The 27,972-nt window shown below is 35.6% G+C and overlaps 5 protein-coding genes across 5 annotated transcripts; 1 reads left to right on the top strand and 4 right to left on the bottom strand.

Annotated features, from left to right (window-relative positions):
* Window positions 1-280: 280 nt before the first annotated feature.
* LOC103837516 (polyadenylate-binding protein RBP47B) lies at window positions 281-3,085 on the bottom strand. Its single transcript, XM_009113883.3, has 6 exons — window positions 2,505-3,085; window positions 1,494-1,977; window positions 1,336-1,418; window positions 1,113-1,243; window positions 924-1,014; window positions 281-619 (listed from the first exon to the last, which is right to left on the bottom strand). Exons 1-6 carry the CDS (start codon window positions 2,904-2,906, stop codon window positions 506-508), a joined length of 1,305 nt encoding a protein of 434 aa, XP_009112131.1. The 5' UTR covers window positions 2,907-3,085; the 3' UTR covers window positions 281-505.
* A 401-nt stretch (window positions 3,086-3,486) lies between these two features.
* LOC103837506 (adenylate isopentenyltransferase 8, chloroplastic) lies at window positions 3,487-7,216 on the bottom strand. Its single transcript, XM_009113866.3, has 2 exons — window positions 4,870-7,216; window positions 3,487-4,122 (listed from the first exon to the last, which is right to left on the bottom strand). The coding sequence occupies exons 1-2, from the start codon at window positions 5,373-5,375 to the stop codon at window positions 3,654-3,656; spliced, it is 975 nt and encodes a 324-aa protein (XP_009112114.1). The 5' UTR covers window positions 5,376-7,216; the 3' UTR covers window positions 3,487-3,653.
* A 686-nt stretch (window positions 7,217-7,902) lies between these two features.
* LOC103837495 (presequence protease 1, chloroplastic/mitochondrial) lies at window positions 7,903-14,898 on the bottom strand. Its single transcript, XM_009113855.3, has 18 exons — window positions 14,515-14,898; window positions 14,095-14,269; window positions 13,834-14,008; window positions 13,587-13,719; window positions 13,378-13,448; window positions 12,929-13,012; window positions 12,738-12,828; window positions 12,115-12,635; window positions 11,877-12,041; window positions 11,594-11,812; window positions 11,376-11,503; window positions 9,878-10,067; window positions 9,429-9,512; window positions 9,244-9,341; window positions 8,884-9,148; window positions 8,643-8,805; window positions 8,290-8,542; window positions 7,903-8,195 (listed from the first exon to the last, which is right to left on the bottom strand). The coding sequence occupies exons 1-18, from the start codon at window positions 14,783-14,785 to the stop codon at window positions 8,054-8,056; spliced, it is 3,228 nt and encodes a 1,075-aa protein (XP_009112103.1). The 5' UTR covers window positions 14,786-14,898; the 3' UTR covers window positions 7,903-8,053.
* A 659-nt stretch (window positions 14,899-15,557) lies between these two features.
* Window positions 15,558-19,386, top strand: LOC103837479 (F-box/kelch-repeat protein SKIP30). The gene is made up of 2 exons (XM_009113842.3): window positions 15,558-18,130; window positions 18,162-19,386. The coding sequence occupies exon 2, from the start codon at window positions 18,173-18,175 to the stop codon at window positions 19,214-19,216; it is 1,044 nt and encodes a 347-aa protein (XP_009112090.1). The 5' UTR covers window positions 15,558-18,130; window positions 18,162-18,172; the 3' UTR covers window positions 19,217-19,386.
* A 36-nt stretch (window positions 19,387-19,422) lies between these two features.
* LOC103837468 (LAG1 longevity assurance homolog 2) lies at window positions 19,423-21,887 on the bottom strand. The gene is made up of 6 exons (XM_009113833.3): window positions 21,315-21,887; window positions 20,982-21,196; window positions 20,753-20,908; window positions 20,367-20,552; window positions 20,108-20,286; window positions 19,423-19,758 (listed from the first exon to the last, which is right to left on the bottom strand). Exons 1-6 carry the CDS (start codon window positions 21,447-21,449, stop codon window positions 19,739-19,741), a joined length of 891 nt encoding a protein of 296 aa, XP_009112081.1. The 5' UTR covers window positions 21,450-21,887; the 3' UTR covers window positions 19,423-19,738.
* Between the last annotated feature and the right edge of the window lie 6,085 nt (window positions 21,888-27,972).

Here is a 27,972-nt window from a genome sequence, read left to right as displayed (position 1 = left end):
TTTTATAGTGTCCAAGGAAATCAAAGTTCTGATAAAGAAAAAGAGTACTAAAAATATCAGACAGGTTTAAAAAATTGTAATGAGAATGTTTAAGACCAAACACTTTCTTCTCAAATGTTTTATATCTAAACACTTGAAACATCTGTTTGTCACATGGGTCTAGAGAGTCTTGGAGATGAAGTAGGTGCCAGAGCATCGCCATTCTTCCATCTTTGACTCTCTTAGGAGAATAAGAAACTACAAGTACTGAAAAAAAAAAGAAGAGAGAGACGGAAGCTTATGGAGATCTTGTAAGAAGGTGACGGTTTTAAAGCAAACATGATCCAACAAGCACAACCATAACTATTTGTCTAGGACAAAACCAGTAGTAACCAAAATCTTTGAATCTCCAAACAACAACATAAGTCTAACGAAACCAAATCCATCTAACAAAATTCTCCTTTTCTACTACAAGTTTAGCATTGATTGATTGTGTTGTGGTCATGATCACTTGAGTCTCTTCTCTTCAAGTCTCGGCAGGATAGGTGTTGGAGTCCTGGTGGTTAGCATATCCTCCGTTGTTGTAACCTTGCCCTCGTGAATATCCTCCATTCCATTGCTGCCCTGAGTCTCCTCTCCACTGCCAAACAACACATTAAGATTATTGGAGAGAGATCTATTGGATTTATGAAACATGTGTGACCATGTTAAGGGAAGTGACATGTTGGGTTTGGAGATCATGTGTTAGATATTCCCACTTCTATAGTCAAAAAGAGAAAACTAGATAAGGTGCTATATATTCCAAGATCTATTGCCTATTATTGTCAACCACTAACTGAGCTTATATACATATCTAATATCACACAACATAAAATATAAGAAAAAAAACATATTACCAAAGTTTGTCCTGATCAAAATACTAACTCCAAAGTAAAAAGTTTTACCTTGTTTGGGGTTCTTCCCCATGAGAGCCTGACAGTGTTCTTGCCAATGACTGTCCCGTTCAAACTCTGGATGGCATCATCAGCACTTTTCCTGAAAAGTAAGCAAGTTGCTTTGAGATTACACATTATCTGATATATATACTAAGCACCTACAGGTTGGTTGGTTCGGTCTTAGGTAAAGAACCGTACCTGTTAGCAAATTGGACAAATCCACATCCTTTGCCTACTGGGATCTTCACTGAAACAACCTCACCAAACTCTGTAAAAGGTTGTCTGAGGTCTTCATCAGTAACGTCAGGGTCAAGGCCACCAACGAATATCTGCATTAGAAAATAAGAGAAAATGAGTAGAAGCTTGGCAATACACAGCTTACATAGTAAAAGCAGGGGAAAGGCTATATATAGCAACTCACTGTTGAGTTGTTTGATTCACCATCAGCTTGTGAACCATTAGCCATAGAACCATTTGCTCCATGTCCACCAGCCACTATCACAGCTATTCCAATAAAATCATAAAACTTTATAGTTCAAAAGCTCTGTCTAGTGCATCAAGACCAAGAATATATGTTACCTTGTGAAGAATGTTGCTGATGATTAGCAACAGCTCTTTTAGGAGTCGCAATACCAACTCTCATTTCTCTGTTGGAACACAAAGCTCCATTCATCTCAGTCAAAGCCCTTGACCTCTCGCCTTCATCGCCAAACCTAACAAAACCGTAGCCTTTGGACCGGCCGGTGTTGGAATCGATCACAACTTTGGCGCTTCTGACAGATGGATATCTCTCAGCAAACAACTCTTGCAACATAGCATCAGTCACGTCCGGAGACAAATCTCCAACGAATACCGACAGCTCTGGACCATTCTCAACAGCTCTCTTCTCACCAGTACTGAAAGATGCCCAGTTTAGACGAAAGAGCTGCTCAGAGTTAGGCATTACTGAACCACTGAAGGTCTGAAGAACCTCTTCAGCTGCAGCACGTGTAAGAAACTCAACAAAACCGTACCCTTCTGATTGACATGTTAGCTTGTTACGAATCACTTTCACAGAAGACACCTGCACATCATTAAATTAAAATAAAAACTAAAAATGAAAATCTTACTCAATTAGTCTTTTTTTCCATATGATAAAAATTCATTCTAAAGTGAAATACACATTTTAATACATAAACTGGCGGCATAACCAGAAAGACCCCCAAACTCAACAGACTTTACATGCATTTGGTTCTGCATTAAACAAATCTTTCCCAATTAGTCTCTTTACATGCATTTATTTTTCAAGAAAAGTTTTTATCTAAAAGTGGCAATGTACAACAGTACTTTCTACCCTAACGAATATCTGAAATTGTGTTCTGTCCTTTTCAGAGCAATGCTGTCTTCCATTACCCTATTTGTCTCTAGGGCAAAATTCAATAATCATTGGGTCCAATCCAAAAAAAGAACTTTGCCAAAAAAAGAAAGTCCTTACCTAGAGACAAATCAAACTCAAACACACAAGAAACTCAAGAACATGTCCTAAATCATTTTTCACCAAAACTTCCACGTAACAAACATTCACTGAACAGATTCAGAAAACACTTTTACCTCGCCGGTGTGAGAAAAACAGGTATGGAGATAAGCCTCGTCCATCCAATGAAGAAGATCACCAACCCATAGAGTCTTGACGTCTTCTCCAGATCCACGCTCGTGTGGCGGCTTGTGCTGATGTTGCTGGTGCTGGTGATACGGTGCGTATTGGAAGTGAGGATGGTGATAAGGACCTTGATTGTAAGGAACGTATTGGTGAGGATACATCATCATCTGTTGCTGTTGCATCATCATCATGTTCATGGCCGCCGCACCTGGATACTGCATAGCCGCCGCCGTCGTCATCCAATGCTGTTGCGGCTGCTGCCACTGCTGAGGCGGCGGAGGAGTTGGTTGTTGGATAGGAGGCGTGGCTCCGGGAGTTGATAACGACGAATCTGAGCAGTTAGTCGTCTGCATCTTAAAAGAATTGTTTCTAAAGATCCGATCTGATATCTCCGTGAATAGAGAGAGAGTCTCCGAGTTAGATTTAAGTATTTGAATAGAGAGAGAGAGAGCTCGTTGAGCTCTGGTTATCGCGGAGAGAGCGAGGAGAGAGAGAGTTTGGTCTTAAAAAGGGAGGCGGGGGAGAGAGAGATTGTGAAAAAAAAAAAAAAAAAAAAAAAAAAAAAAGAGATTGTGGATTTGAGGGGGGTTTAAGGCTGAATCTATGGGTCTTTGGGAAGTGGCCGAAACGTGGGGCCCAGTTTGGACGGCTCTGATTCCACCGCAGTTTCACCACTTGCATTTAATTTTTTCCGTAGGGTTTATAAATTAACTGAATTAATTAAACTCGCGAGGGTAAAACTCCATATCTACGGATTTACCGTCTTTTTTTTTACTTTAAAGAAAGGGAAAGATAGGAGATGTACCGGAAAGAAAACTCGAGAAACTCATCTAAAAGGGGACGTGTGTTTCTTTAATTGGTTAAATCTTTTTATATTTATTTAAATTAAATTGTTATGATAATTAATATGTAGTATAAGATAGTTGAGAGATATATTAATGGCATTAATTTTATATAGTTGTGAGAGCTCAGAGCATCACTTATTTTTGAGAAAAGATATATTTTTCTTAAATATAACAAAACTGAAAGAGAGGAAGTGATACATAGTAAAAATTGTATTTATTGATAATATGAGGAGAATGATAGAAAAATTGAAACACCTAGTCTTCGAGCACGAAGCGTTTCACTATCTTGACGCTTTTCTCCAAAACGTTCTTGTCCCAAACCTCTCTTGACTGTGCCCTGAATGATGCCGTAGCGTCCAACCTGTGAATCTCCCAACCACTGCTTCTAAGCTTCATGATCCTATCTATCTGCTTCTTTGAAAGCCTCCAGGTGTTTTCTTTGATCTCCTGAACTGCTTCCTCGTACGCAACCTTTCTTGCTGGGTCCCACCCACACACCTTGTCGTTTTTCTCCGGCGGGTAGACTCCGAAGTACCGGTCGAACTCCGGTACTCCTATAGACTTGTGAATCCCGGTTCGGGTTGTGGACCGGGAGTCTCTAGAGTTGTAGAAATCGGCGAGCTCCTCGAACATCCCTGATTCCATCATTTGGTCGACACGTTTTGAGAGGTAGTGGTACAGGACTGAGACTGAGACGTCCACCCAGAGGAAGCAGCAATCGTACCTTTTGATCAAAGCAAGACATAAACAATAATGTTCTATATATGATTATAGATGATGCACGAATGAAGTTAAATACATGTGAAATAAATTAAAACATGAAAAATATAACATTTTGTATGTTCTATAAGAGTTACTATAAAATGCCAACGTTAGAAACGTTGAGTGCCGTGCGAAGAGTTTTAGGGGCCTAACACAAATTTTAAAAATAAACTTATTTACAACTATAATGAAAATAATTTTGCAATATGATATATCGCTTTCACCAAATACACAAATCTAACGCTGTAAAGGAATAAGTTTATGCTATATTAGTCTACTATGTGGAAAATGTTTTTAAAAAATTAGTCTAAACTATTAGATTATAAATTTATTTAATTTTGGAGCCCTAAAAAAATTTATATTAATCAGGGGGCTAAAGCGAATGTCTTTTTCAATACACTGTAAGTACACCTCTGGAAACCTTACATGCAAAATATACTTTGAAGTTTTCTTAAAACTTTTTTTGGGGGCTTTAGAGTACAAGTTTCTTTGTTAGCAGATCAGTATTCAATCTCTTGTATCCACAACTACACTATCAAGACGTTACACACAAACAGAAGATTCTCCTTACGTTGCCGTTTGACATTTCATTTTCAAGTATACACAATGGTCTAATACATTTTTAAGATTTTGAATTCATTTTGAACTTTTTTGGCGCAAATTAACTACTATATGTAAATGTGAACGTCAAGACATATAAATATCATACCTCAACTCGGTAGGTATCAAGGTTTTAGAGAATGGATTTGTTTCAGGGTCAAAATGTTCAACAAGGAGGGCATGAATGAAGGAGTTAGATCCACCTGCTATTATAGGGAGCTTCCCACGAGAGGTCATCTCAGAGATGAACCCTGACGCCAAAGATCGGAACTCCGAGGCAGTTAGTTCGGGGCCATCCACAGGAAGCTCACCGAGTAGATGGTGAGGAACTCCACATCGCTCAGGGATAGTGATTTGATTCGTCGTGATCTCCAAGCCTTTGTAGAATTGCATTTTGTCAGAGTTGATGATCTCGGCGGAAAAACGAGTTGCAAGATCGACTGAGAGGCGTGACTTTCCTGTCCCGGTGGATCCCATGATGACAACCACTTTCTCATTGCGTGATTGGTCAATGCAAACGGTCATGGGAGGTACTGATAGTGGTCGCACTCGAGGTCGCCTTGGAGTGGTCGGGACGAGGGAACGAGAGACGAAGAAAGAGGTAAGTGCTTGCATGTCTACCCGGAAGGAGACAAATGTTGTTTATGTTTTCTTCTATAACCTCTATCTAGATCTGCTCATGAGTCTATTAGTGGTATGCTTTTTATACACTGATAACAAACACAAAAACAAAAAGGATCTTTGAAAAGTTGTTTATAAGGTTAGATATCTATATAATAACTGAGAAGCATTACAATATGTAAAATATGCCGATTGTCATCATTAGAATAATTTTTAGAATTTTTAAACAGATATGTTGGTCAATAAACATAAACTATATTTATTATTAATCCTCTTAATTTAACCATAAAATTAATTAGCAATCTACAAAAAAAAATTATCTATTTTTTTCTTAAATAAAAGTTACGGAATTATCTAATATGACTAAAAAATATCTGATAATTAATTAATTTAAATAAGAAAGATTTGATAACAATTTGTGTATCATCTATTATTTTTGTTTAATTTTATATTATTAACATAAATTGAATAATCACATTAGAGATATAATAAAAATTCATATTTTTTGTATATGTTAAATTATATTATTTTGTACATTTTACTATTTTGTATATGAAGATATCCAACTTTTAAAATAATTTACTGATGGTTGAAAATAGAGATAAACATATGCGAGAATACCGGTATAGTATATATACATTTATAAGTAGATATATATATATATATATATATACTAAATAAAGGGATAATTTTAAATTTACTCCATTAACAGTTTGAAATTTGAAAATTAAATCTTTTATTTTATTTTTTGAAAACTACACTTTCCTAAATGCAATTCGACAACGGCTATATAATACTTTAAGATTTATTTTCCTAAATATAAATCTAAACCTAAATTAAAAAAAAGTTCTAAACCTAAATTTAATTTCCATTTAAATCCAATTCTGTTATAGAGATTTTCATTTTGTAAATAATACTAACCAGGAAATATGTAACTATTACGGATATTTGTTTCAAAATTAAAACACGTATTGATATAGATGCAAGTTGTTAACTTTTGGTACAATTATTAGGTAAAGTAATTTAGATTTAAATGTAGATTTTTTGGAAAAGTTTACTCCAGAATTATTTTGAAAATTTATTTTGTATTGCAGAGTTTTTTTTTTTGGTAAAAATGTAAAGATATTATTACCAATTTTCAAGTTTTTGACAAAAGAACAATGACGACAAGAAACGGAAAAAGAAAATAAAATCTAAACAACAACTCGAACTAGTCAAAACAAAGACCGACACAACCACTCCACCGGGACAACAAAAAATAGAAACAACCGGAGGAAAGGACAGATCCGGGTCGGAGGAGTCCCCCACCGTAGCCACGCGCCGCCATACGCAGAGTTTCGCGTAGATCTAAAAAGAGAAAATCGACTCCAGCCGAAACCCTATCCAAAGAACCGACTTCAACTTCCCGCCGTCGTACACCAGTCTTGCAGCGTCACCAGAGGAACGAGGCGACCGCCAGAGTTGGCTTAGGCTCCTCCGCCGGCGAACGTTCGAGCTCCAGGGAAAGCCGCATATCGAAGAGCGGCTAAGGGGGAAGATGAAGCAAAGGAAAACGGAGAGGAAGGGAGGAGGAGGCGCCCTCCGACGGTGAAAAGGGAAAGAGACCGCCGGAGGCAAGATCGGGAATTCTTTTTGGAGAGGGTTTAGAGAGAGAACGTGTTTTAGAAAGAGAACGTTTCCTTGTTTTTTAAAGACTTATTCTTGGGTTCACCCTAAACCCTAGGGGGTGAACCTCTAGGTTCACCAACCAATAGGATTGTATTATTTCATATTCGAAATCTTTTAAAAAAGAAAACAAAATATTTTCTCAAGCTATATGTTATATTATATTTTTAAAATATAAAGGTAAAAGAAATAAATTTAAAAAAAAAATAGTAGTTTAAAAAATATATTTTTAATGTCCTCAGCAAAATACTAAACCCAAAATTCTAATCTCTAAACCCTAAATCCTAAATCCTAAACCCTTGGGTAAACCCTAAATCCTTAGATAAATCCTAAACTCCAAATCAAAAACACTAAACACTCAAGGGTTTAGGATTTAGGATTTAGGGTTTATGGTTTTAGGATTTAGTGTTTTTGATTTAGAGTTTATGATTTATCCAAGGGTTTAGAGTTTGCCCAAGGGTTTAGGATTTATGATTTAGGGTTTATGGATTAGGATTTAGTGTTTTGCTGACGATGATAAAAATATTTTTTTTTTAAATTTGTTTTTCTCTAACTAAGATTTTTTTTTTTAACTTTTTAATTTAAAAACATAATATATCTTGACAATATTTTGTTTTCTTTTTTAAAAGATATTAAATTTGAAATAATGAAATCGGTTGGTGAACCCAAGAATAACTCTTTATTAAATCACCAAAAGATCGTATTGCAGAGTTATTGCATCAAATAGTTGTTTTGGTACGCTTTCGAGCAAAATTTTTGAGTGTCTATTCTACAAAGCTCTCTTACGCACATTTAATACATCGATATTCATTTTTGGTAAAGTTTCTGATATTAAGATTTCCACAGGGCAAATAAGTTGAAAGTGAACGAAATGCTTCATTTATTGTGAAAAGTCCATAATGTTGGGTAAACAATATATCAAGGCTTTACCAAGACACTCTCACTTGCAGCAAAGAAACAAATCTAAAGAGATTCTCAATCTTCTTATTACAGTAAAAGTTATCAACTTAGAGAGCTTTCTTAACCTCGAAAAAGTTGGAACGCGCTTGGTTCGCCGCATCAATGTCTTCTGCGGATGCCACTGCCACCGCAACACCTTTCTCTCTAACCACATCTATTGCTTCTGCGAACTCCTTAAAGTCCTTTAAGCTGTGGAACAGAGAGAAGATCAAAACCATATCAACACTTTTAACCATATACTATAGAGAACAATCAATCATTAAGAGAATGTATGTTAACAAACCTTGTTGTTAGTATCTCTTCACGCTTTCTTTGCCGTTCTTCGTCTGTTACTCCAAGTAAATGCCTCATCAAACTGCTATAACCTTTGGCATCAGGTAACTGGTACGAATCAACATCACCAATGGTTCCAATGATAGCTTTAGTGAGCGTCTCTTGATCCACATCAAGCCCACGCAAGAAGTCTCCGGTTCCATCATATATGTCAAGTGTCTTCAACAAGTTTGGATCACGGTAAGACAAGAACGAAAACACTCCTGAAAACAAAGAGAGAGAGAGATCCAATATGTTATTTTTAAGGACAACTCTTTTAATACCCTACATTCAAGGAAGAAAAGTTAAAAGAAGTTTTTAAACCTGAATGCGAATCGAAATCACAGAAACCTCCATACGCACCACCGCTTACACGAACACGATCCCATAACCATGTGTTGCTAATATGCTTTGATATAACGTATGCACTGCCATCAAGCTCATACCCCGTGCTGTAAATGTTACCAGCTTTTCCAACATAGTTCACCTGCAAAGAGTGAGAGTATGAGAAAACACTAAACCCAAAACACATTTTCTGTATAAATAGTCTTCTTTTTTTGGGTACCTGAGTTGGTATTACAATGGCTTCGTTTCTCAGAGGAAGTCGACCGTCCCAAGTGACGAGCCCACCAGATGGGGTTTCAGGGAGTAAGTTTAGAAACTTCTCAACCGATTTTTCGATGTTGGTGAGAGACTTGCCATCTGCAGTCATGTTAACTAAGCAACCGTTCCTGGCGAGGAGAGATCTCCTGATCTCTTCGAGTGAGGATGATATCCCTTCCCAGTCTTCATCCACCTTCTTTGCAAGAGTGTGCAAGAACTCAAGGTAACTACAAAAGAGAGATGCTCAAGTTTAACAATAAAAGGAGAAGAGGATTAAAAGGGTTTAAATGAAAAGTCAAATAAAGAATGACCAAGTTCTAACCTGAGACCACCCATCTGTTCAGACATCAATCCAGCAACGTTCAACATTGCATCCATCCTCGCCGCAGCGATTCCATGACCACTTCCCCTCAATCGGTTCTGTATAAAATGAGAAATGATGTTTACACTACAATTTTCAGTTCTATAAATAATGAAAAAGATGGAGAGAAAAATTCTACTACTTACCTCCATCCGTGCTATGCTTTGAGAGACAAACTGTTTAAACCGCTGCTGATCAGTAAACTGAACTTCTTGCAACAAGCAATTCATCTGCAGCAAGATAAAATGGAGTGAAGATAAGAGCCAACCAGTAGCTTCGACAGAATCATAATTAAATAAGGGACATGCACTGAAAGGGATTTATACAATCACAAAGTTCACCTATCACCCTATTGATACTATCCGTTTCAGTGTCAAGGTTACATTGTATGATATCCCAACAGACAAAACAGGTTTTCCAGTCAAAGTGGTTGTCTACCATAATCAAGTACTCATAGTGAAGACAGGAAAACACATTAGGTGCATCCCAGAGAAGACACTGGGAAAGAGATGAGTGAGGCAGTCTACGCAATTTAGAAGAAGAGATAAAGAGACAAGATCTACACAGAAGTAAAGGATGTTAAAAGGTAAAGTACCAGGTTAAAAAGGTCTTCAGCACGCCCAGCCATTGATTTTCCACGTACAACAAATTTGCTGCAAGGTTCAGCCTTTCCCCTCACAGATGACGTCAGAGGATAAACTGATAGTCCTCCCGTTTTCCTTCCAATCAACTGATTCAGTTGCACAAAACTCAAATCTTTTGTGCCCATCTCCATTAGCGATTGACTGTCAAAAGAAATTAAATTTCTACCAGAGTTACAATTTCAATATAGTACAAAGCAAAACATTCGCTAATACAGCTACCAAGGTACTTGAGAGAATATTCTATGCTTTTGAAAATTACACCAGAAACAATTAACGTTGTTTATGAACCAAAAATATATAGAGAACATAGCATGCAAGTGTCTCGGACAAAACAGAAGCCTAGCCAAAATAACAAGGAAATTTATGAAGAAAACTTGGCGTTGGAAAAAGTTATCAAGAACATAAGTCGTCTGACATCGACTTTAACAAGTGCTCACTAAGAAACGCAAACAATCATATACATTGGAATGTTCTGGTAAGCATTGGCTCTCAAAAGAAATCCATACATGACCGAATAAAACAGACCATGACCCTACAACAAAGAACAAGGAAACTGCCAGTTGGAAGAGTAAGATCAACTACCTAAAGAAACTTTAATACGGAAGTAAATAACAGATACGGAACAATATGTCATCTTAAATGCTTCAAACTACGTCAGAAATCAAAAGACAGCCGAGTCAGTTCTGGGTTTAAAAAAGCGTGCTAAGGCGTCGCTAAGGCGTGAGGCGACCTTGGTTGGGAGGGTCACCGCCTCGAGGAGATGAAGCGAGGCGAATTCGAGTAAGCGTTGCTTCAACCTCGCCTCAAGCCGCCTTTCACGCCTCACGCTTCATCGCTTATGCAACTAAAGGTAAGATTCCTATCACAAGTTATTAACATATAATATACACTTTCTTTTTATGGTTTCAAAACTTCAATTCACCTCAAACTATTTAGTGTCTTTACATTTTTGAATAGATATTTTCAAGCGTGAATCTTATCCAAGTCTATATTCTTTTTTTCTGGTTCTATAAATCTTTTGTTTCTAAATCTATGAAGACTTAGGTTTATGTTAAGTTTCTTTTAAGGATTTGTTGGTTAGATTCTCTTTTTTTGAAGACTTTATTGGATCAATTCTCTGTTTTATGCTCTGTTTATGAATACTTATTAATTTTTAATTTTAATGATTTAGGATAATGACAAAGAATGGAAGAACCTGAATGATTCTATGACTAACCACTAATCCTACGTGTATTTTTTCAGGCTACGCCTTAAGTTGGTGAAGCGGTCTGAAGCGACGCTATAGCTTTGAGGCGAGCTTGACCTTCCTCACCGCCTCAAGGCTTGAAGCGCTTTTTTAAACCCAGAGTCAGTTATAGAGATATCTAGCAACATTCTTCACTACCATGCACATTTCTGGTAAACTTGGTAAAAACTCAGAAGAATGTCATGCAGAAGTTTCAATCATACCAGAAAAGTGGTACCAGCGGAAGAAGATCATGTTTCAGAGAACCCATATCAAAGACTACTTCAGCGTAGACAATATCATTTGTGAAAAGGTCATGCCGCAAAACCTTCACACCATTAATATCTCCAACCTATTGTTTAAAATTTCGTATCAGAAAAATTTGCATATGCTCGGAAGTGTAAGGATATACAACAAAAGCAAAAGGCCAGTAAATGATTACCTCAGTGGGAACATAAGTAGGTTCTTTTGGGATGTCACTCAAGTTCAAACTAGGGACACATCTCAGTGCTTCAGGAGGGTCAGGTGTCTCTTGTTTCAATCTCAGCTCCTCTGTAGCACGCGCTAGCTCTGCAAGATCCTCTTCTGTCATACCTGCTTTGACTTTTTCCAGGATACTCTTCTCTTCCGCTTCCTCTTGAGAAGCTTTTTCGGGATCAGGCTGACAAAAAAACTAGACGTTAGCACAACACTAAAAGAGACATTTGTAACACTGAAAAGCATACCTGCATCTCTATGGTAACACGATGCGAGTTGTTCAAAATAAACTGCTCTATCAATGGAGAAAAGACAGCCTTGGAACCTTCCTCAGCTATTCTGGCTTTCAGGGCTTTCAATGGTTCCGTGTACTTCAATGGCTCAAAGGGATCCATATCGTAGATCCATTTTGCCTACAGAGTCAATCATCAGACAAGGAGTGATCTCTAAATCGATAGACACAGTCACACAAGCATATAAGCTTACAATAGATTGGAGCATAAGTGATAACCCACGAGGGAAAGATCCTGTATTGTTTTCCCTCAGAGAAAACTCAATTGTATTCATGGATGCCTCCACAGCATCACTGTCAAACCCTTCTTCCGCCAACTTCTTCAACGTATCCATAATCAACTCCTCAACCTTTTGAACGTTATCTTGAGACACACCTTTCATCCCAACGCTGAACTGGGGCTGCAGAAGTTCGTCCGACATCCCACTACTTACAAGAGCTTCTCCTAGACCGCTTTCCAACAAGATTTTCCTTAGCGGCGAAGCAGGAGTTCCCAGCATAAGATGGTCCAAGAACCCAAGTGCGAGCTGAGTTTGCAAGTCCAGGGGCTTCTCGGACAATAGCCAGTTAACGCACACCATGTTCTTCTTTTGGAGATCACCATCTCGACCAGCAGGATATTTCTCAACTATTCTGATAGGCTCGGAGAAAAGCTTTTGAGTTTCAATCTTTGAACTATCTCGAGATGGGCTTGCTTGGAACATGTCCAAGTATTCTGCACATATAAGATAGTGAGAGAAGATGTACTTCAAAATCAACTAAAGTCATAAGAGGATTAATTCTAATAAAGCAAAAGGAGAGAGATGTCAATCTTTACCACTCAAGACACGAAGGCGATGAACTGGATCATCATCTCCATAGAACCAGATTCTGGCATTGCTTGGGTGGTAATACTTACGGTGGAACTCCTAAAGTTTCCCCATACCAAGAAATGTATATAATATACATCAGACGGTATACATATAATCACGCTCTTCTAGCTACTTAACAATTTAACTTTTGACCAACCTGGAATTCCTCGAATGTTAGCTTTGGGATATCTTTTGGATCACCTCCACTGTCAACACCATATGTATTATCTGGAGATATGGCCTGATCAAAGCAAAAACAGTAGCAAGTGATTTGATCAGAAGCACTATGCCGAGAAACTAGGTTCTCAAATCATCTAACAAGTGTCCAAACACCATTTTCATATCAACAGCGGCTACATCATTTAATTGATTGATAAGGTCAAAAACCAACATAGGACTGAACTCAAATCAAATATAATACAAACGCACGATGCAGATATTAGTATGTGATTAGAAAACATTCAAGAAGAGCAACTGGTAAAAGCTAATTCAACAGCAACTGCACACACAACGGTAATGATCCACGAGAACCCACTACAACGATTTACTCTTAAAATAGAGTTCTCAAGAAACTGTTAGTTATAGTAAACAAAACTCAAAACTTGCCTGTTGAGCAATTCGCCCTAAAATATTATCAGGCTGTGAATAGACACCTTTCATCTCATTAAACACAACACCTGAAATCAAGCATCCAACAATGAGATAGAGTGAGGGCCTATATGAGTTAGTAGATAAACAAAGAGATGACATTAATACTAAGACACTAAAGAGTAAAGGGCAAGAACTCTAAAAGTGGCATCAGTTGTAAAGAAAACCTTTGTAAGATATGTCTTCAGAGGGATCATTAAGCTCATAGTGCCAGCCCTCTTGCTGAAAAGTGTGAACGTCCTCCACACATTTGGGGAAGAAGACAGCATCCAAATACACATCGACGAGATTGTAAAAATCCTACCATAGATAGTGATGTAACATGATCAGACAAAAAACTAAATAACAATTCCAGAAGGAGGCTGAGCTCCTTGAGGAAAACAAAAGGAATAGTGTATATTTAGTTCATTGTACCTTTGTATTTGTGGAAGCAACTGGGTAACAGGTCCTATCAGGATACGTGAATGCGTTGAGGAAAGTATGCAAGCTTCCCTTAAGCAGTTCAACGAATGGCTCTTTTACAGGGTACTTTCTCGACCCACAAAGAACGCTATGTTCCAGTATGTGTGGAATGCCAGTGGAATCCTTCCTACAATAAACAAAGCAACAAGTACTTAATTGCCAAGCTGGACATGGTTACTTAACAAGCTAAGTCAATTTAAGCACTAAACTTACGGAGGAGTTCTTAAAACGATGCCGAACACCTTGTTCTCATCCTCATTTGACACAGACATAACCTCGCAACCAGTCTTCTTGTGTTTGAAGAGAGTCGCCTTTGATTTGCACTCTGAGATAAACTCTTCAGACACTTTCTCAAACCCAAGCTTCTCAGCCTCATCTTGACTTACATCTGAATCCCAAAAAAAACAATGGATTAAAAAGCATATACAACAAAGCATGAGATAGGAGAAACACTTCACAAGTGGGACAAAGCACACAAGACATTTTCCGAATGTGAAGTTCAACATCATCATCATCAACTAATCTCATCCACTAATGAGAAACAATCTGAATCCCAAACTAAAGAGAAGGGTCTATGCAAAGATTCGAACTTTCGCACACAAGAGAGCATAAAGTGAGAATCTTTTTTGTTACCAGGATAAGATGGTGCGGGTTGTGTGGCGACGGCGCGAACAGAGAGGCGAGAGAACTGCCCATTAACACCACGACCTGCTGCGGCGGAAGAAACCCTCAACCCTCGTCGGAGCAAGACACGTCTTCCGGCGGCGGATGGAGATGAAATCCGGCGAAGGTTGCGAGCGGGGCCACGGAGAGCGGCTGTAGAGGAGCGAGGGAAGTGGCGAAAGAAGCGAAAGAAGGGAGAAGCAGAGCTGAGAGAAGCGGAACAAGAGACAGTTCGGAGCATAGCTACCGGAAAATGAAAAAAAAATCCCGGCGAAGACTGCTACTGTGTCGGATGATAAACGCAAAGAGTTCTCGTTTTATTTTTATCTTATGTCTGATGAGGAGAAAGTAAAATAAAATTGTTTCATTTCTTGTCGAACACACAAAATAATAAATAATTTAGAAATAAAATATTGTATTTTATAATTATTATAAATGGCAATTTTCTGAATCTTTTTATTACTACACATAGTTATAAATGGACTGAAAAATGTCGACAAAGAAAAATGGATTGAAGTCTGGACAAAAAGAAAGTTCTGATTTTGCAAGAAACATAACGTGGTTCTCGTCTAGCCAAAAAAATGTATTTTCATTATTTCGACTTGTTATCCTCCAAAAATATTCTAACAAGAAAATTATTTTTTTTATTTTATTGGTGAACTTTGTTTTAAAATAATGTTTAGGTTGGTGAACTATATATCTCCGAAATTTTCATGTTTACAACTAACTAGTCCATTGTCCATATAAAGAGTTAAGGCCTTTGTTTAACGTTCCATCTTTTATAAGTTGCATAAATATTGAATTCTACTCCCATTGAATATTGAGTGGACTACAATTATTGCAAGTGCTGTAACTATATACATAGATTTAAAAAGTCTGTAAAAATATGAAAAACAAATGTACGTTTTCATTAGACAATAAAAATATATCCTTGCAAGTTTTGATTGTATTAGATTAATTATTTATTTTCAATAAAAGTATATTATACTGCATTTAGCTTCTCCCTTCTATTTTTTTTTTTGCTTAAACTGCCTTTAGCTTCTCTCTGCCCTATAAACTTGGTTCTGTGAAAAGAATGGTGTCGTGGGCAACATTAAAAACACTTTTGGACTTGTTTATGATGCATCATGAACTTGAAGAACATCATGATGTCTTGTATCTAAACAGCTCTGGTCTATCATCTCATATTCTCATCCCACCTCAGAAGTGCCCAAAAGACCAATGCTTACAGAAGATGCCAGAAGAGCTTGTGAGACAATGGGAAGATATTAAAGCTGAACCTCTTGGACCTACCTACGTACGCATGAAGTTTATAACCATCTTGAAGTCCTTGATGAAGCCCATGCTTGTCTAGGTTACTGTTTCTCCACATTTACTCCTTTTCTGTAGCATTGTTGATGATTTGACAGCTCCTGCCGTCCTGCAAGCGGATGGGATCAGAAACGATTGCACACTTCGTTTTTCTCCTCGCTGCTCTCACTTTTTTGGTCTATTGGAAATAAATAATTGTTACGCGTTCAACCTGAGACAGTTATTCTGTTTGTTACTTTACTTTCTTTCCATGAGTTTTAGTATATTAATGTATGTATAACCTATAGTTTTAGTGTAAATGCACTGTTATTGGATTATGAGTTTTTTTGTGGGATTTTGTTAAGAATATTAAATTTGGAAATATCCTCAGACAGTCAATTTCTGTTTCAGGATAAGAGTGTGATTTTAATCAAAATGCATCCAACCCTCTTTAATACTATTTTTGGCTGTGCATCTTCTTTTAATTATCTTTCTTAATGGTTCCAACTAGAGTGAAACTCGAACTATATGTAAAACGTTTTTTTACGGCAACTAGTTTATATGAATTATATATGACTAAATGTTTACAACGTACACCGCTTAGTTATCCTTCTTAACTAGACAAAAATGTTTTTTTACGGCAACTAGTTTATATGAACTGTCTATGAGTTATTTTAATTATCTTTCTTATGTTTACAACGACCATACCGCTTAGTCTAGGATATTCTTTTTCGAAACCTACGTTTTAACTGAACCCAGGAAGTGAGAGGAGAAATGAGAGATTTGACAAAGTTTTATCAATTCTTTGAAGACGACAAAAAAAAAAACAGAATAGAATGTTGAGTAGACTTTTAAAATTGCATAGCTTCACAAATTTCAAAAATTAGAAATGAGGACAACCACACAAAATGCCATTTTCTGATTGTGTAATATACCAGTTAGTACTTTTAACCAGGTCCGGCTCATTCAATTTATAGGCTTTGTGCTGATAAAAAAAAATCTCTCAGATTGTATGTGTATGTATTATTGTAAATTGACAATTAAGACTATACTATATATATTTTAAAACAAATCATCAGGACCTTAATTCTTTTTACAAAAATAACAACAAAAAAGACAGTGCAAAAGCATCCCATACCATAATAAGCCTAAACTAAAATAGATTCAGATTCAAATAGTCAGATCAGTGGTAAATAGTTAACATATGAGGTAGATTCCGATCACCATGTGTAAGCATGTTCACTACAGTGTTCATTGTTTATTGTCTGTGTTGAATTGTAAAGGTAGGAAAAAACTTCTTATATTGTTGATACTTTTTTCATATATCTTTCATCATATGATCTGAGCTGCATCGGAAAAATGTACAGTCTACAGAATAAAGTGGCTACCATAATGATTAACTTGAGTTTGGCAAACTTTCCGACTAATAATGAAATGTAGCCGAATTGTCTGTTATGAAAATATCATTTAAACACACAAGTTCAGATTTTCTATATAACTGTGATTTTGTTTCATGTGAGACACATTTTCAGTTTTTGCCTACCATTTGATCATATAGTTATGCGGACTAGAGAAGATATTGTTTCAGATTTAATGTTTGAATAATGATAATTTACGTATGGCAAATTTGTATGTGGTTTTTGAATCAAATTTGTGATACACACTTGGTTTCATAACTCTTCATGAATTAATAATACATCAAGTAATAGTGATTTTCCCTTTTTGAAATAATATTTATTTCAACATAGACCGCCTGCAACGAGCAGTTCGTTCGTTACGGTGAGTATGCACCACCTGCAATTCATCTGTTGACGAAGGCCGAGCGTTAGAGGCTGTAAATGCAACCAAACACAACAGAGAAAAAACAAATTTCAGTTGGTCCTTGACTCAGCGTTTAATCCATAGACCAAGAAGCATAAGTAAACATTTGTCTAAAAAAAACAAGATAGTTACAGAAACGTTTTACAAACATAGCATAGATTAGCATAGCATCCAAGCAGCTTCCAACTAGCCACAAAATAATACTGATCTTCGCTCCGCTCCATATAGAAAGGCGTAAATAAACAGTAACAGTCCGGCCCATGAAAGGCCCATTAGTTTAGGTCCAGAACGTATTAGATTCCTTTAACGCAGATACCAATTCCATTGCCGAAGAAAATCAATCTTCCCGTCGAACACGATAATCTCTCCGCCGTAAAACCGCCGAATCGTTTGGGACCGTCGTAACCGGAGAAAGAAATCGATCACCATCACTTCGCTTCACCCCCATCACGATCGACAGGTCCATTTCTTCAATTTAGTAAATTGCGATTGAATTGAAGAAGAATCAAATCAACAAATGTCTTCCTCGCTGCTCGAAGGAATCCCAGAAGCAGTCGCTCTCCGATGCCTCGCTCACGTCCCCTTACACCACCACCCCAACCTAGAACTCGTCTCCCGCTCCTGGCGCGCGGCGATACGCAGCCGCGAGCTCTTCCGCGTCCGCAACGAACTCAAATCATCAGAGTCCCTCCTCTGCGTTTGCTCCTTCGACCCCGAGAACACGTGGCAAGTCTACAGCCCCGATTGCGATCGCTGGCTCACTCTCCCTCTCCTCCCGTCCCCGATCCGCCACCTCGCTCACTTCGGAGCCGTTACAACCTCCGGAAAACTCTTCGTCCTGGGCGGAGGCAGCGACGCCGTGGATCCCTTAACCGGCGACCACGACGGCACCTTCGCGACGGACGAGGTCTGGTGCTACGACTTCGTCGAGAGGAGATGGAGTCAGCGAGCTTCGATGCTTGTCCCTCGGTCTATGTTCGCTTGCTGCGTTCTCGACGGGAAGATTGTAGTCGCTGGAGGATTCACGACTTGTAGGAAGTCAGTTTCTGGTGCGGAGATGTATGATCTTGAGAACGATGTGTGGAGTACCATCCCTGATCTTAACCGGACTCATAACTCTCCCTGCTCCGGTTTGGTGATCAGAGGGAGAGTTCACGTTTTGCATAAAGGTTTATCGACGGTGCAGGTTCTTGAGAGCGTTAAGGTGGGGTGGGAGGTGAAGGAGTACGGTTGGCCTCAGGGTTCGATGGCTGTTGTTGAGGGTGTGGTTTATGTGTTGAGTCATGGAGTGGTGTATAAGCAAGAAGAGGATGAGACGTCGTGGAAGGTGGTTGCGTCGGCGTCGGAGTTTAAGTTGAGGATTGGGATGGCGATGACGAGTTTGAGTGGTGAGGTTTTGCTCGTTGGAGGAGTGATTGGACCTGATAGGCATTGGGATATTAAGCCGTTGTCGGATGTTGATGTTTTGACGGTGGGGAGTGATCGTCCGGTGTGGAGGAAGGTGGCTCCGATGACTAAGTGTTGTGGGACGGTTCTTGGTTGTACGCAGTTGATAATCTGATGGGGGTGTGATGTAATACGACAGTTTTTTTTCTTTCGGTTTTTGTTTGTTTTGTATGTCCGTTTTTTTGGTCAGAGTATGTCTTTGTTTTTCTCACTGTTTGTTATAATGTTTTTGTTTATTGTTTATTTCTCTTTGAGATAAAAGAACATAGCTAAGCTTTAAGAAGATATCATCTCCAAGTTGTGGGATAAAACTCTAAATTGAAAACCATACAAAGAGGAATAGCATTTACAAATTGACTTGCACATTGTTTTATACAGAATAGAACAACACAAGAAACCTGAGTTTCTGTTTTCTTTATATTTGTCAAAAGAGAATATTCTAACGTCGAAATGGACTCGAACAATACAAAACTGGGCAACAAAAAATTATAACATTTCTTCTTTTTTTTTAGCCTCCAACGCTAATCAGTAAAGCAATGACTAATGATGAATCTGGCGAACAAATTCTTCAGCAGCTTTAAAGGTTTGGTTGGAGAAGTGGAAACTTGTTCCGAATCTATCATGCTTGCAAAAAGCCCTATTCATCATCTTCTGAATCTGCCAGTGACAAGACCAAATGCAAAGAAAAGTTGCCAATATAATAATGAGTCAATTTGCTCATAATACAAAAATAACATAGATATTAACAATCTGCCTATAACAGTAAACTTTGGTGTCTACCAATCAATGTACCATCATGTGGGATTTAGGGTATTCACCTAATTAGCAAAGAAGTTTTGTATATAGAGTGCAATTTCTCTTATAATATAATATATAACAAGGAAGAACATCTGAATAGTTTGCGGCTTTGCAAGTTTAATGATAGAGAAAGATTCATATAATGAAAGAAAAATAAACAGTTGATTCAAAACCGAGTTTAAAACAAAAAAATATATGAGTGTCTTACCGGATCTTATGTCTTCTCCAACTTTTCCTCTGTTTTTAAGTAGTCTTACAATCATGGCGCAAATGAGATACCACCAATACATATGGAAAACAAGAAGCATCAGTAACATTGTGTTGAAGGAATAGTACATGATGGTGTCTTCAGCTAATCTCATATCCAAATGATCCAGGAGTTCAATGCTTTTAACAAAAAAAGGTCTGAATGTCAGATAAAGCATTGACAATAAATAAAGTTATATCTACTAGTAAGAGGTGGATACCTGGTGGCCCTGATGATCCAAAATGGAAAGTATATCAACCGCAGCAACAGCCAAGAGAGAGCAAAAAGTGCAAAACACACACTTGCTCCAAACTCCTTTTCAGAGTACTTGAAAATTTTAGCAGTTTCCATAAATACGTCACTTGCATCATGAAGGGCGAGTATGATTGCCCCAATTCGGAAAAATCTGCACAAGACTCAAGAGTCTGTTTAGTAAGAATAATATTGGTTGGTTTCTTGCTCTGTAATTCACTAATCTCCCAGTCAAAGGTCGAACGTTGTCACGCATAACTACCAATGATAGTTCTTTTATATTCAATGGGAATAGTAGCTTAGCAAATCAATTCAAAATCTATTGAGGTGATTGAGGTACTAAGTATATATGACCTAGTTAAGTATGAGTAGGCAATGAGGATGATTGTGATCACATGGTGAGACATCATAACAGCAAAATCTTTTCTTCTGGTCTCCCAAGCAAGCAAGGCAGCAACACCATAGACATAGAAACCGCACTGGCACATATAGTAAAGCTTTATTGGAAGCCTACAAAGAAAAAAAGACGAATAAAATGAGTTTATTCGCAGGAAGTCTTTGCCTTGTGGATTTATTGACTCACTTCAACTCTTGATGAGGCCAAGCGTGAAAGAAGAGTTTTACGTCGTAGGCCCATGGCTCGTGATAAAGAACTTTGAGAACGAATACGTCACAGGCACCATAGTACATGAACTTCCACAGAGACTCCTTGCATTTGACGATCTTAGCCCGAGTAACAGCATCATTGATCTTAATTGGCGCAGAAGAAGTGGTGCTCAAAAGCCATACAGCCATCCTCTAGGGAAAAAAAAAATTCAAAAACAGAAAATGTGACAAGATTCAAGATTTTAAACTATCAAGGCATACTTGATCATCATCGCATATAGAAAGATCATGAAAAGAGATGCTTACTTACTTGAAAGAAGAATGTGTCGAGGAAGAGTCTCAGAAAGAAGAATCCTAAGGCGAAATAGATAGCAATCTGGAAATGCCATGCACCAATCGACGGTTCAAGATTCCTTCTTACGCCGGCTTCGTCTACCGATTCCATGTCGTAAAGAATGAGATAGTTTTCTACTTCTTTTTGTTTGGTTTGGGAAGAAGAGAGAGATTCGCTGCACGTTGTGATCTATGGAGTCCCTGAAAGCGAGCGGACAGATGGATCTCGCGACGGAACATAACTTCTTTATTTTAGTTTTCGAAAAAATGTTTTTGGCTTTTTGCTTTTCTAGAGACAGACAGACATGTACCGTTCGTGTAATTAAACTATTAAAGATTGGTTCCCATTTTCTTACTAAACCATTAAATACAAAATGTACATTTTCTTAATAAACAGGGATGATCTGTTGACATTTATAAACTTACTTACTACTAACTGTTTTAAACTATAACTGTTGAGAACAATTTGACTTGTTACACTCACTAGATTGTAGCGTGGATAGTATTTTGATTTTTTCTCATATTTTTGTACTATTATGTCAACTGTTTAGTTTTATAAAATATTATGTTTTTACTGTAAATTTGAAATTAAAAATCTAATTCCCTTACTGTAAAGTAAGTTAATTTTTTTGAATCTTACCATAACACATTATACATGAAGAGAATATAGTTGGTCTTTATATATATTCTTATTTGGTGTAATATTAAAATTTTTGATGGTTTGTTTAAATGGTTTTTTTAAATTATATATTTTATGATTGATTTCGTGACTATATTCTATAATTGTATAAAAAAAATTTGTTTGTCTCATATAGACATCCACATAAATATACATCCACATAAATATGGACTTCTGATAAATTTGTTCATTGGGATATTTAGTTTCACTTTCAACTTATTCTCTTTTTTGGCACCTTCATGCTAGCTCGTGGGGTTACCCAACTTGGTGCAAAAGGGTTTACAAAAGCCGATCGAGATGCGTGTGATCGGACACCTTTTGCTAGGCTATTCGTACGGAATTTTAAAGATCTAGAAATATAAGCAATAGAAATTTCAGAAAATTATTTGGATACAGCATGTATTTCGTCGAGCTCCGAGTCCAACGCACATACCAATCTTCCTCCTTTTGAATGAGTATAACCAGTTGTTCACAGTCGATTGAAAACCATCTCTCTGTGTCCAAACTTCAGTATCACTTGCATTGCCCATAGCAAACCTTCAGCTTCCGCTTGCAGTAGTGATTTGGTGCGTATATATCGGCCCTTGCTCCAAACAGCATTGGAAAGTCACCATCCATTAACACAAAGCTAAGTCCATATATGTCTCTTTCATTTATCCAAGATGTCTAGCAGGAGCGTTTCTTTGCGGAGGAACAGTTGTGTCCGTTACCTCAACTCTCATATCAATCTCCATAATCTCGTCTATACGTTGAGCTATCCTCCAACACTCTGCTTCAATTTTATTCACTAATGGGAAATACATAATTCCTACGACACTATTAATGATTTTTTTTTTGTAACACCGATACGGCAAACTTATGTTTGATTTAACAAAACTCTTATTTTAATTTTGTATTAAAGAATCAATCATATTTTATATTATCCATAATTTTAGTAAATTTGCTTATTTGTCATGTTTTTATTAGGTTTTTAGCTAAATCATTGATTTATTATTTATTTTTAGTAAGTCACTAATTTATTAATTTAAACAATACCCTTAATTAATATTATATATATTAAAAATGAATTTTATTTTAGTAATATTAAATTTCTATTTTATATTAAACTTTAGTTAGTTTTCTTATTTGTCATATTTTATTAGGTTTTAGACTTTTAGATAGGTTATTGATTTATTATTAATTTCTAACTGGTTCGCTAATGTGTTAATTAAAACAATACCCTTAATGAATTTTATATATAATTAAAAAGGAATTTTATTTTAATCATATAAAATTTATATGTTATATTAATATTAAATAATTGATTCTAAAATAATATAATAAAATTATCAAAAAAATTTAAAATAAGATAATTCTTATATATATTTTGTTGCTATCTGAAAACAATATCTTTATTATAAAAGTTAAAAAGATACAAGAAATTATAATTAAATATTATTCAAGAAAAAAACATTTATATAAAGATATTTTCTAAACTATTTAACTGTTAAGAACAATTTGACTTGTTACACTCATTGTTTTATAATATTTGTATATTTCCAACCATTGACTTTTCTTTCTGCCAATTAGTTCATTTATTTTGTTATTGTAGTGACTTTTTACATATATATTATTCATCTTTTTACAAAGGGGACTCGTTGAATTATCCTATACTAGAGATATCAATTGAGCTGGCTCTTCATGAGTATCCCACGTCCAGATTGTTATGGACTGATCCGGATGTGCTCACATTTGACCAAAATTTTAATTTATCCAAATGAACATTGCGCACATTTACAATATTTAGGTTAAGAAATTTAGGGAAAATCTCAATTTCTTTTCTTCGCCATCAACTTGATTCAGAGCTTGATTTGCTCTCTTTATGCAATTTTTCACATTCTTCAAAGAACATGTAAGGTATATCATCTACTCATGTTCTCCACTTTCTCCACTCTGCAAATCTGAAAAGAGATAGCTTTTTTTTATTTGGTAAAACTTTGAACCTTAATGAATTGGGTATTTCGAATTTGGGATGAATCCTCTGTATTTTAACAAGTAAAAATTGGATCACATCTGCAAAAAAAAATGAAAAGGTTATATGGAGTTTATAGGAAGAATCCTAAGAACACTACTACAAGCACTTCAAAAAACCTTGTTGCAAAATAGTCTACCACTAGATATGAAGTAAGTACTTAATCAGTGATCACTGGTTTTGGTACTTGGTGTGTTCTTAATCATTGTTTTTATGTTTATAATGCAAGGGTTTTAAGCATTTTTTTTCTCAAAATGTGAGAACAGAAAAATCAGCTTTAGAGTTAAAATGAGATGAACCAGTCTTCCATATGGTTGCCTTTCAAAATCTAGATGTTTTAAAAATATTGGAAAAACAACGCAATCATGTTTAAAGAGCTGTCCCATATGGCGTGTAATTTGTTTTGTATTCCCATAAAATCGTGTCTTCGGAGTCATCAGCGTTGGAAGTTGTGTACTTAACAAGTATATGAGCTGATTTTTTTCATCAAATGTATAAGCTCTCATTTGTGCAAGAAATTGGTTGCATGAGTTTCAAGTGATGAGTAAGTTTACTGAATTTTATAATAGATGTGTGGTTTACTTGGAAAAATTGCTTGATGGAAGAAAATATGTGTGGTTTACTTGTTTACTGATTTGGAAAAATTCTTGAAGAAAGGAAATATGTTTGGAAAATTGCTTGATCGAAGGAAATATGTGTGGCTTACTTGGACAAAATTGCTTGTGGTTTTGTCTACTGATTTGTTTATTGCTCAAATTTAAGACATTTGTCTAGTTATTTGTTAGGTGATTCTGAAGAGGAGTAAGTCATATGTTATTCCTTTACAATCAGTTGATCGGTTCATTGACACCTTTCACGAGTAAGCATATAAGTCTGCATTTGTCACCATGAGAATCAAGAATACTGTAACTAGTGAAGTTTATACTCATGAAATTAAAATTTCAGTCACACAACAATCAAATAAGAACATGTACGACCAAACACTTTGAAACCAAACCAAATCAAACCAAACCAAATCAAAGATGTTTCAATGTGTACAAAGACATTTAATCCAAGGTTCCCAAGATGAATCCCGAGACCTAGTTCAAAAGTCCAAGCATACATTTTCTATCGAAAATATATAATTCAAGGTTTGTAAACCCGAGATACATCTAATAATTAGTTTGTTATGAACCAAGACCAATTAGCATACAAAATCCAAGTATTTAGAAAAATAATTTATTCATATAATTCTTAGGTTTTATATATAACAAAGATACATTTAGATCCCATGGAGAGTTTATCGATCTAATTTTTTTTTGAATTATACAGGGTATTCTGGCCCCCACAGAAGTGGTTCAGACTAGTCACGTGTTGCCACGTGTCGATCCCTTTGATGATGCCGAAATGTGAATTTTCCAGTGGCCGAGACTCGAACCCTGGTGGCTTCACCGTATTGGGCCTTTTACCCTCAAGTTAATTACCACGAGGCCACAGACCCTGGTTATCAAAATATTACCATAGATACTAAATACAAACTTGTATTTGTCAAAAAACATAACACTACAGCATTTTAACGGATCGATCCAAATTTCAGACCTCGGAGATTGGAGAAGACGGACATTATAACACAAAGCAATGATGTTGTCAATCAATGGGTTTGAAGAATTGCAAGCGGGTTTACTGTTTTTGTAAAATTTGATTGATAAGGAGTATGATAAATTTTCCCTGCTTTTGTTTTCGGTCATCTCTCATCTTCATCTGATTGGTCAACTGTCTCCAGGGCCGGAAATGTCTCTATATGAAGTTGTATTTTACTTACATTCAGAACTATATTTTTCTTTTTGATGTAATGGAACAAGAACATGGAGAATTGAATTCAAATCGAATGGAATAGAATCAATAGTACGTCATAGATTCGTCATATTTGTTTAAGTTAGTGCCCAAGGCGGCTAAACCATGTGAAGCAAGAAAGTTGTACAGTTGCATTATTTTCAAGTTTACATATTTTGAAGAAGCTAAGTGCACTACATACCCTTGGATCTTGTGTCGGATTTAGTATCCAATATACTACTAGTTAAAGTAACCAAATGGTAATAGTGTGTGATTACTGATTACATATAGTCGAATGATTGTATAGACTTTATGATGGTTTTATGCTCACTCCATACGTTGGTGTAACGTGGCAAAAGTAGATGTTTCTTCTAATAAAATAGTAAACAAGCAAACATTGTAATGATCCCAAATGAGGAAAGAAAATAAATTTCTGTATTTGGAAGTGATCTTAGACTCCACGCAACAGTGCTTTTGTTTTGAAGAGTGGTGTGGTATTTTCATTGGCTTGTAACCAAAATGGCCACCCAAAAAGAAAGCACCACCACTTCTATATGATGGAGACACTTTTTAAGTTATAAAGTTACACAAAATAATAAAAATATATCTAGAGACAATAACTTCACTAATCGAAAGCATAACTATCTATATCATTATCTGATTTACATTAATCACTTTTATTACGAGTTGTCATTGTGTGGGCTTTACCTGGTCTTTATGGTCTTCCCCCTTTTCTATCTTTTATGGGCAAATATCTTGTCTAATATGGAATTTTCACCCGAAATCTCACATGGATGGACATTTATGTATAGTCCTACCTTAATGAATGAAATTAGTATGTTATTGAATAAAACAACTTTTGTCAAAACTTATCGTCAGTTATTTTGGAAACTATAATTAATATATATATATATAATATTGCAAACAAGCCACCTTTAATTTTGGAGGTTAATTAAAACTACTAAAATACTATCTAATAATGATGTTGTAGTCTATCTATACTATTATTTGCGAAGTAATTTTTAACAATAGAGCTCTCATGTTGAAAGTTAGAGCAGTTAATATCTATAATACCTTTAATGAATTATATATATATAATTAGTTATGTAATCAAAAACGAATTTTTATACGAATTTTTATTAATAATATTAATTTTTTTTCAAAAATAAGATAATTCTTATATATTGTGAGGTTATCTTAAAACATATTTTTATTTCTCTATGAGAGAATTATATTTGGGCAGAAAAAAAGGATTGATCAAATTCTATTGAGTAAAATAGAATATTAAACAATTATAATAATTCAGTGGTTAAAGTCAATGTTATCTGTAATAAATTTTAATTAAACATATATATTTAATTATATTTTGTCATATATATATATGCTTGATTTATTTTTTTTGAAAACACAAATAATAAGTTATTATTCTGGGCTTTGAATTAATAAAAAATAAACTAATAAATATTTTTAAAACAATTAAGCCCGCATATGAAAAATAAAATAATTCTTATATATTGTGCAGTTATCTTAAAACATATTTTTCAATTATAAAATTTAAAAATAAAATATAAAACAATTATAATAAATTCAGTGGTTAAAGTCAATGTTATCTTTAATAAATTTTAATTAAACATATATATTAAATTAGATTTTGTCATATATATATATATATATGTTTGATTTAATTTTTTTGAAAACATAAATAATAAGTTATTATTCTGGTTTTTGAATTAATAAAAAACAAAACTAATAAATACTTTTTTTTTTGAAAAAGAACTAATAAATATTTGTAAGACGATTAAGCCCGCATATGCTGGCAAAACACTAGTTACTTATTAATACATGCATTATAATTTAAAGATCATTATGATAAGTTTAAACCGAACATCAAATTACTTCTATATAATAAAGTTTTCCATCAAAATATATGTGCTTATTACTATGTTAAATTTTTTTAAAAAACTTTCATATATTATAAATATTGGAAAATCTCCTTATACACTACATTCATTAATAATTAATATAATATATTTTTTTGTTAAAGAAAAAATATTTAATAAATATAAGAAATAATTATTTGAGATCAATGAATATTTTTTTGATTATACATATTCAAAATTGTTACATGATTAA

The sequence above is a fragment of the Brassica rapa genome, chromosome A01, assembly GCF_000309985.2.
Source record: "Brassica rapa cultivar Chiifu-401-42 chromosome A01, CAAS_Brap_v3.01, whole genome shotgun sequence".
Classification (NCBI taxonomy): Eukaryota; Viridiplantae; Streptophyta; class Magnoliopsida; order Brassicales; family Brassicaceae; genus Brassica; species Brassica rapa.
The sequence above is the reverse complement of the archived record's forward strand: the minus strand, read 5'-3'. Positions and strand labels throughout refer to the sequence as shown.

Bases quoted from the DNA above. Each gene is read 5' to 3' on its own strand.
- LOC103837468 (XM_009113833.3), bottom strand. From the start codon at position 21,449: ATGGAATCGGTAGACGAAGCCGGCGTAAGAAGGAATCTTGAACCGTCG. The intron at 20,909-20,981 runs GTGAGTCAATAA...TTTTCTTTGTAG, and splicing joins TGGCCTCATCAAGAGTTGAA to GCTTCCAATAAAGCTTTACT. The intron at 20,287-20,366 runs GTATCCACCTCT...TTTTGTTAAAAG, and splicing joins TGGATCATCAGGGCCACCAG to CATTGAACTCCTGGATCATT.
- LOC103837506 (XM_009113866.3), bottom strand. From the start codon at position 5,375: ATGCAAGCACTTACCTCTTTCTTCGTCTCTCGTTCCCTCGTCCCGACC. The intron at 4,123-4,869 runs GTATGATATTTA...TTTGATCAAAAG, and splicing joins TTGATACCTACCGAGTTGAG to GTACGATTGCTGCTTCCTCT.
- LOC103837516 (XM_009113883.3), bottom strand. From the start codon at position 2,906: ATGCAGACGACTAACTGCTCAGATTCGTCGTTATCAACTCCCGGAGCC. The intron at 1,015-1,112 runs GTACGGTTCTTT...CTTACTTTTCAG, and splicing joins TTTGTCCAATTTGCTAACAG to GAAAAGTGCTGATGATGCCA. The intron at 620-923 runs GTAAAACTTTTT...GTTGTTTGGCAG, and splicing joins GGGGAAGAACCCCAAACAAG to TGGAGAGGAGACTCAGGGCA.
- LOC103837495 (XM_009113855.3), bottom strand. From the start codon at position 14,785: ATGCTCCGAACTGTCTCTTGTTCCGCTTCTCTCAGCTCTGCTTCTCCC. The intron at 14,270-14,514 runs GTAACAAAAAAG...TTTGGGATTCAG, and splicing joins ACCCGCACCATCTTATCCTG to ATGTAAGTCAAGATGAGGCT. The intron at 8,543-8,642 runs GTTTAAAAACTT...CTTTGTTTTCAG, and splicing joins TGATTTCGATTCGCATTCAG to GAGTGTTTTCGTTCTTGTCT.
- LOC103837479 (XM_009113842.3), top strand. From the start codon at position 18,173: ATGTCTTCCTCGCTGCTCGAAGGAATCCCAGAAGCAGTCGCTCTCCGA.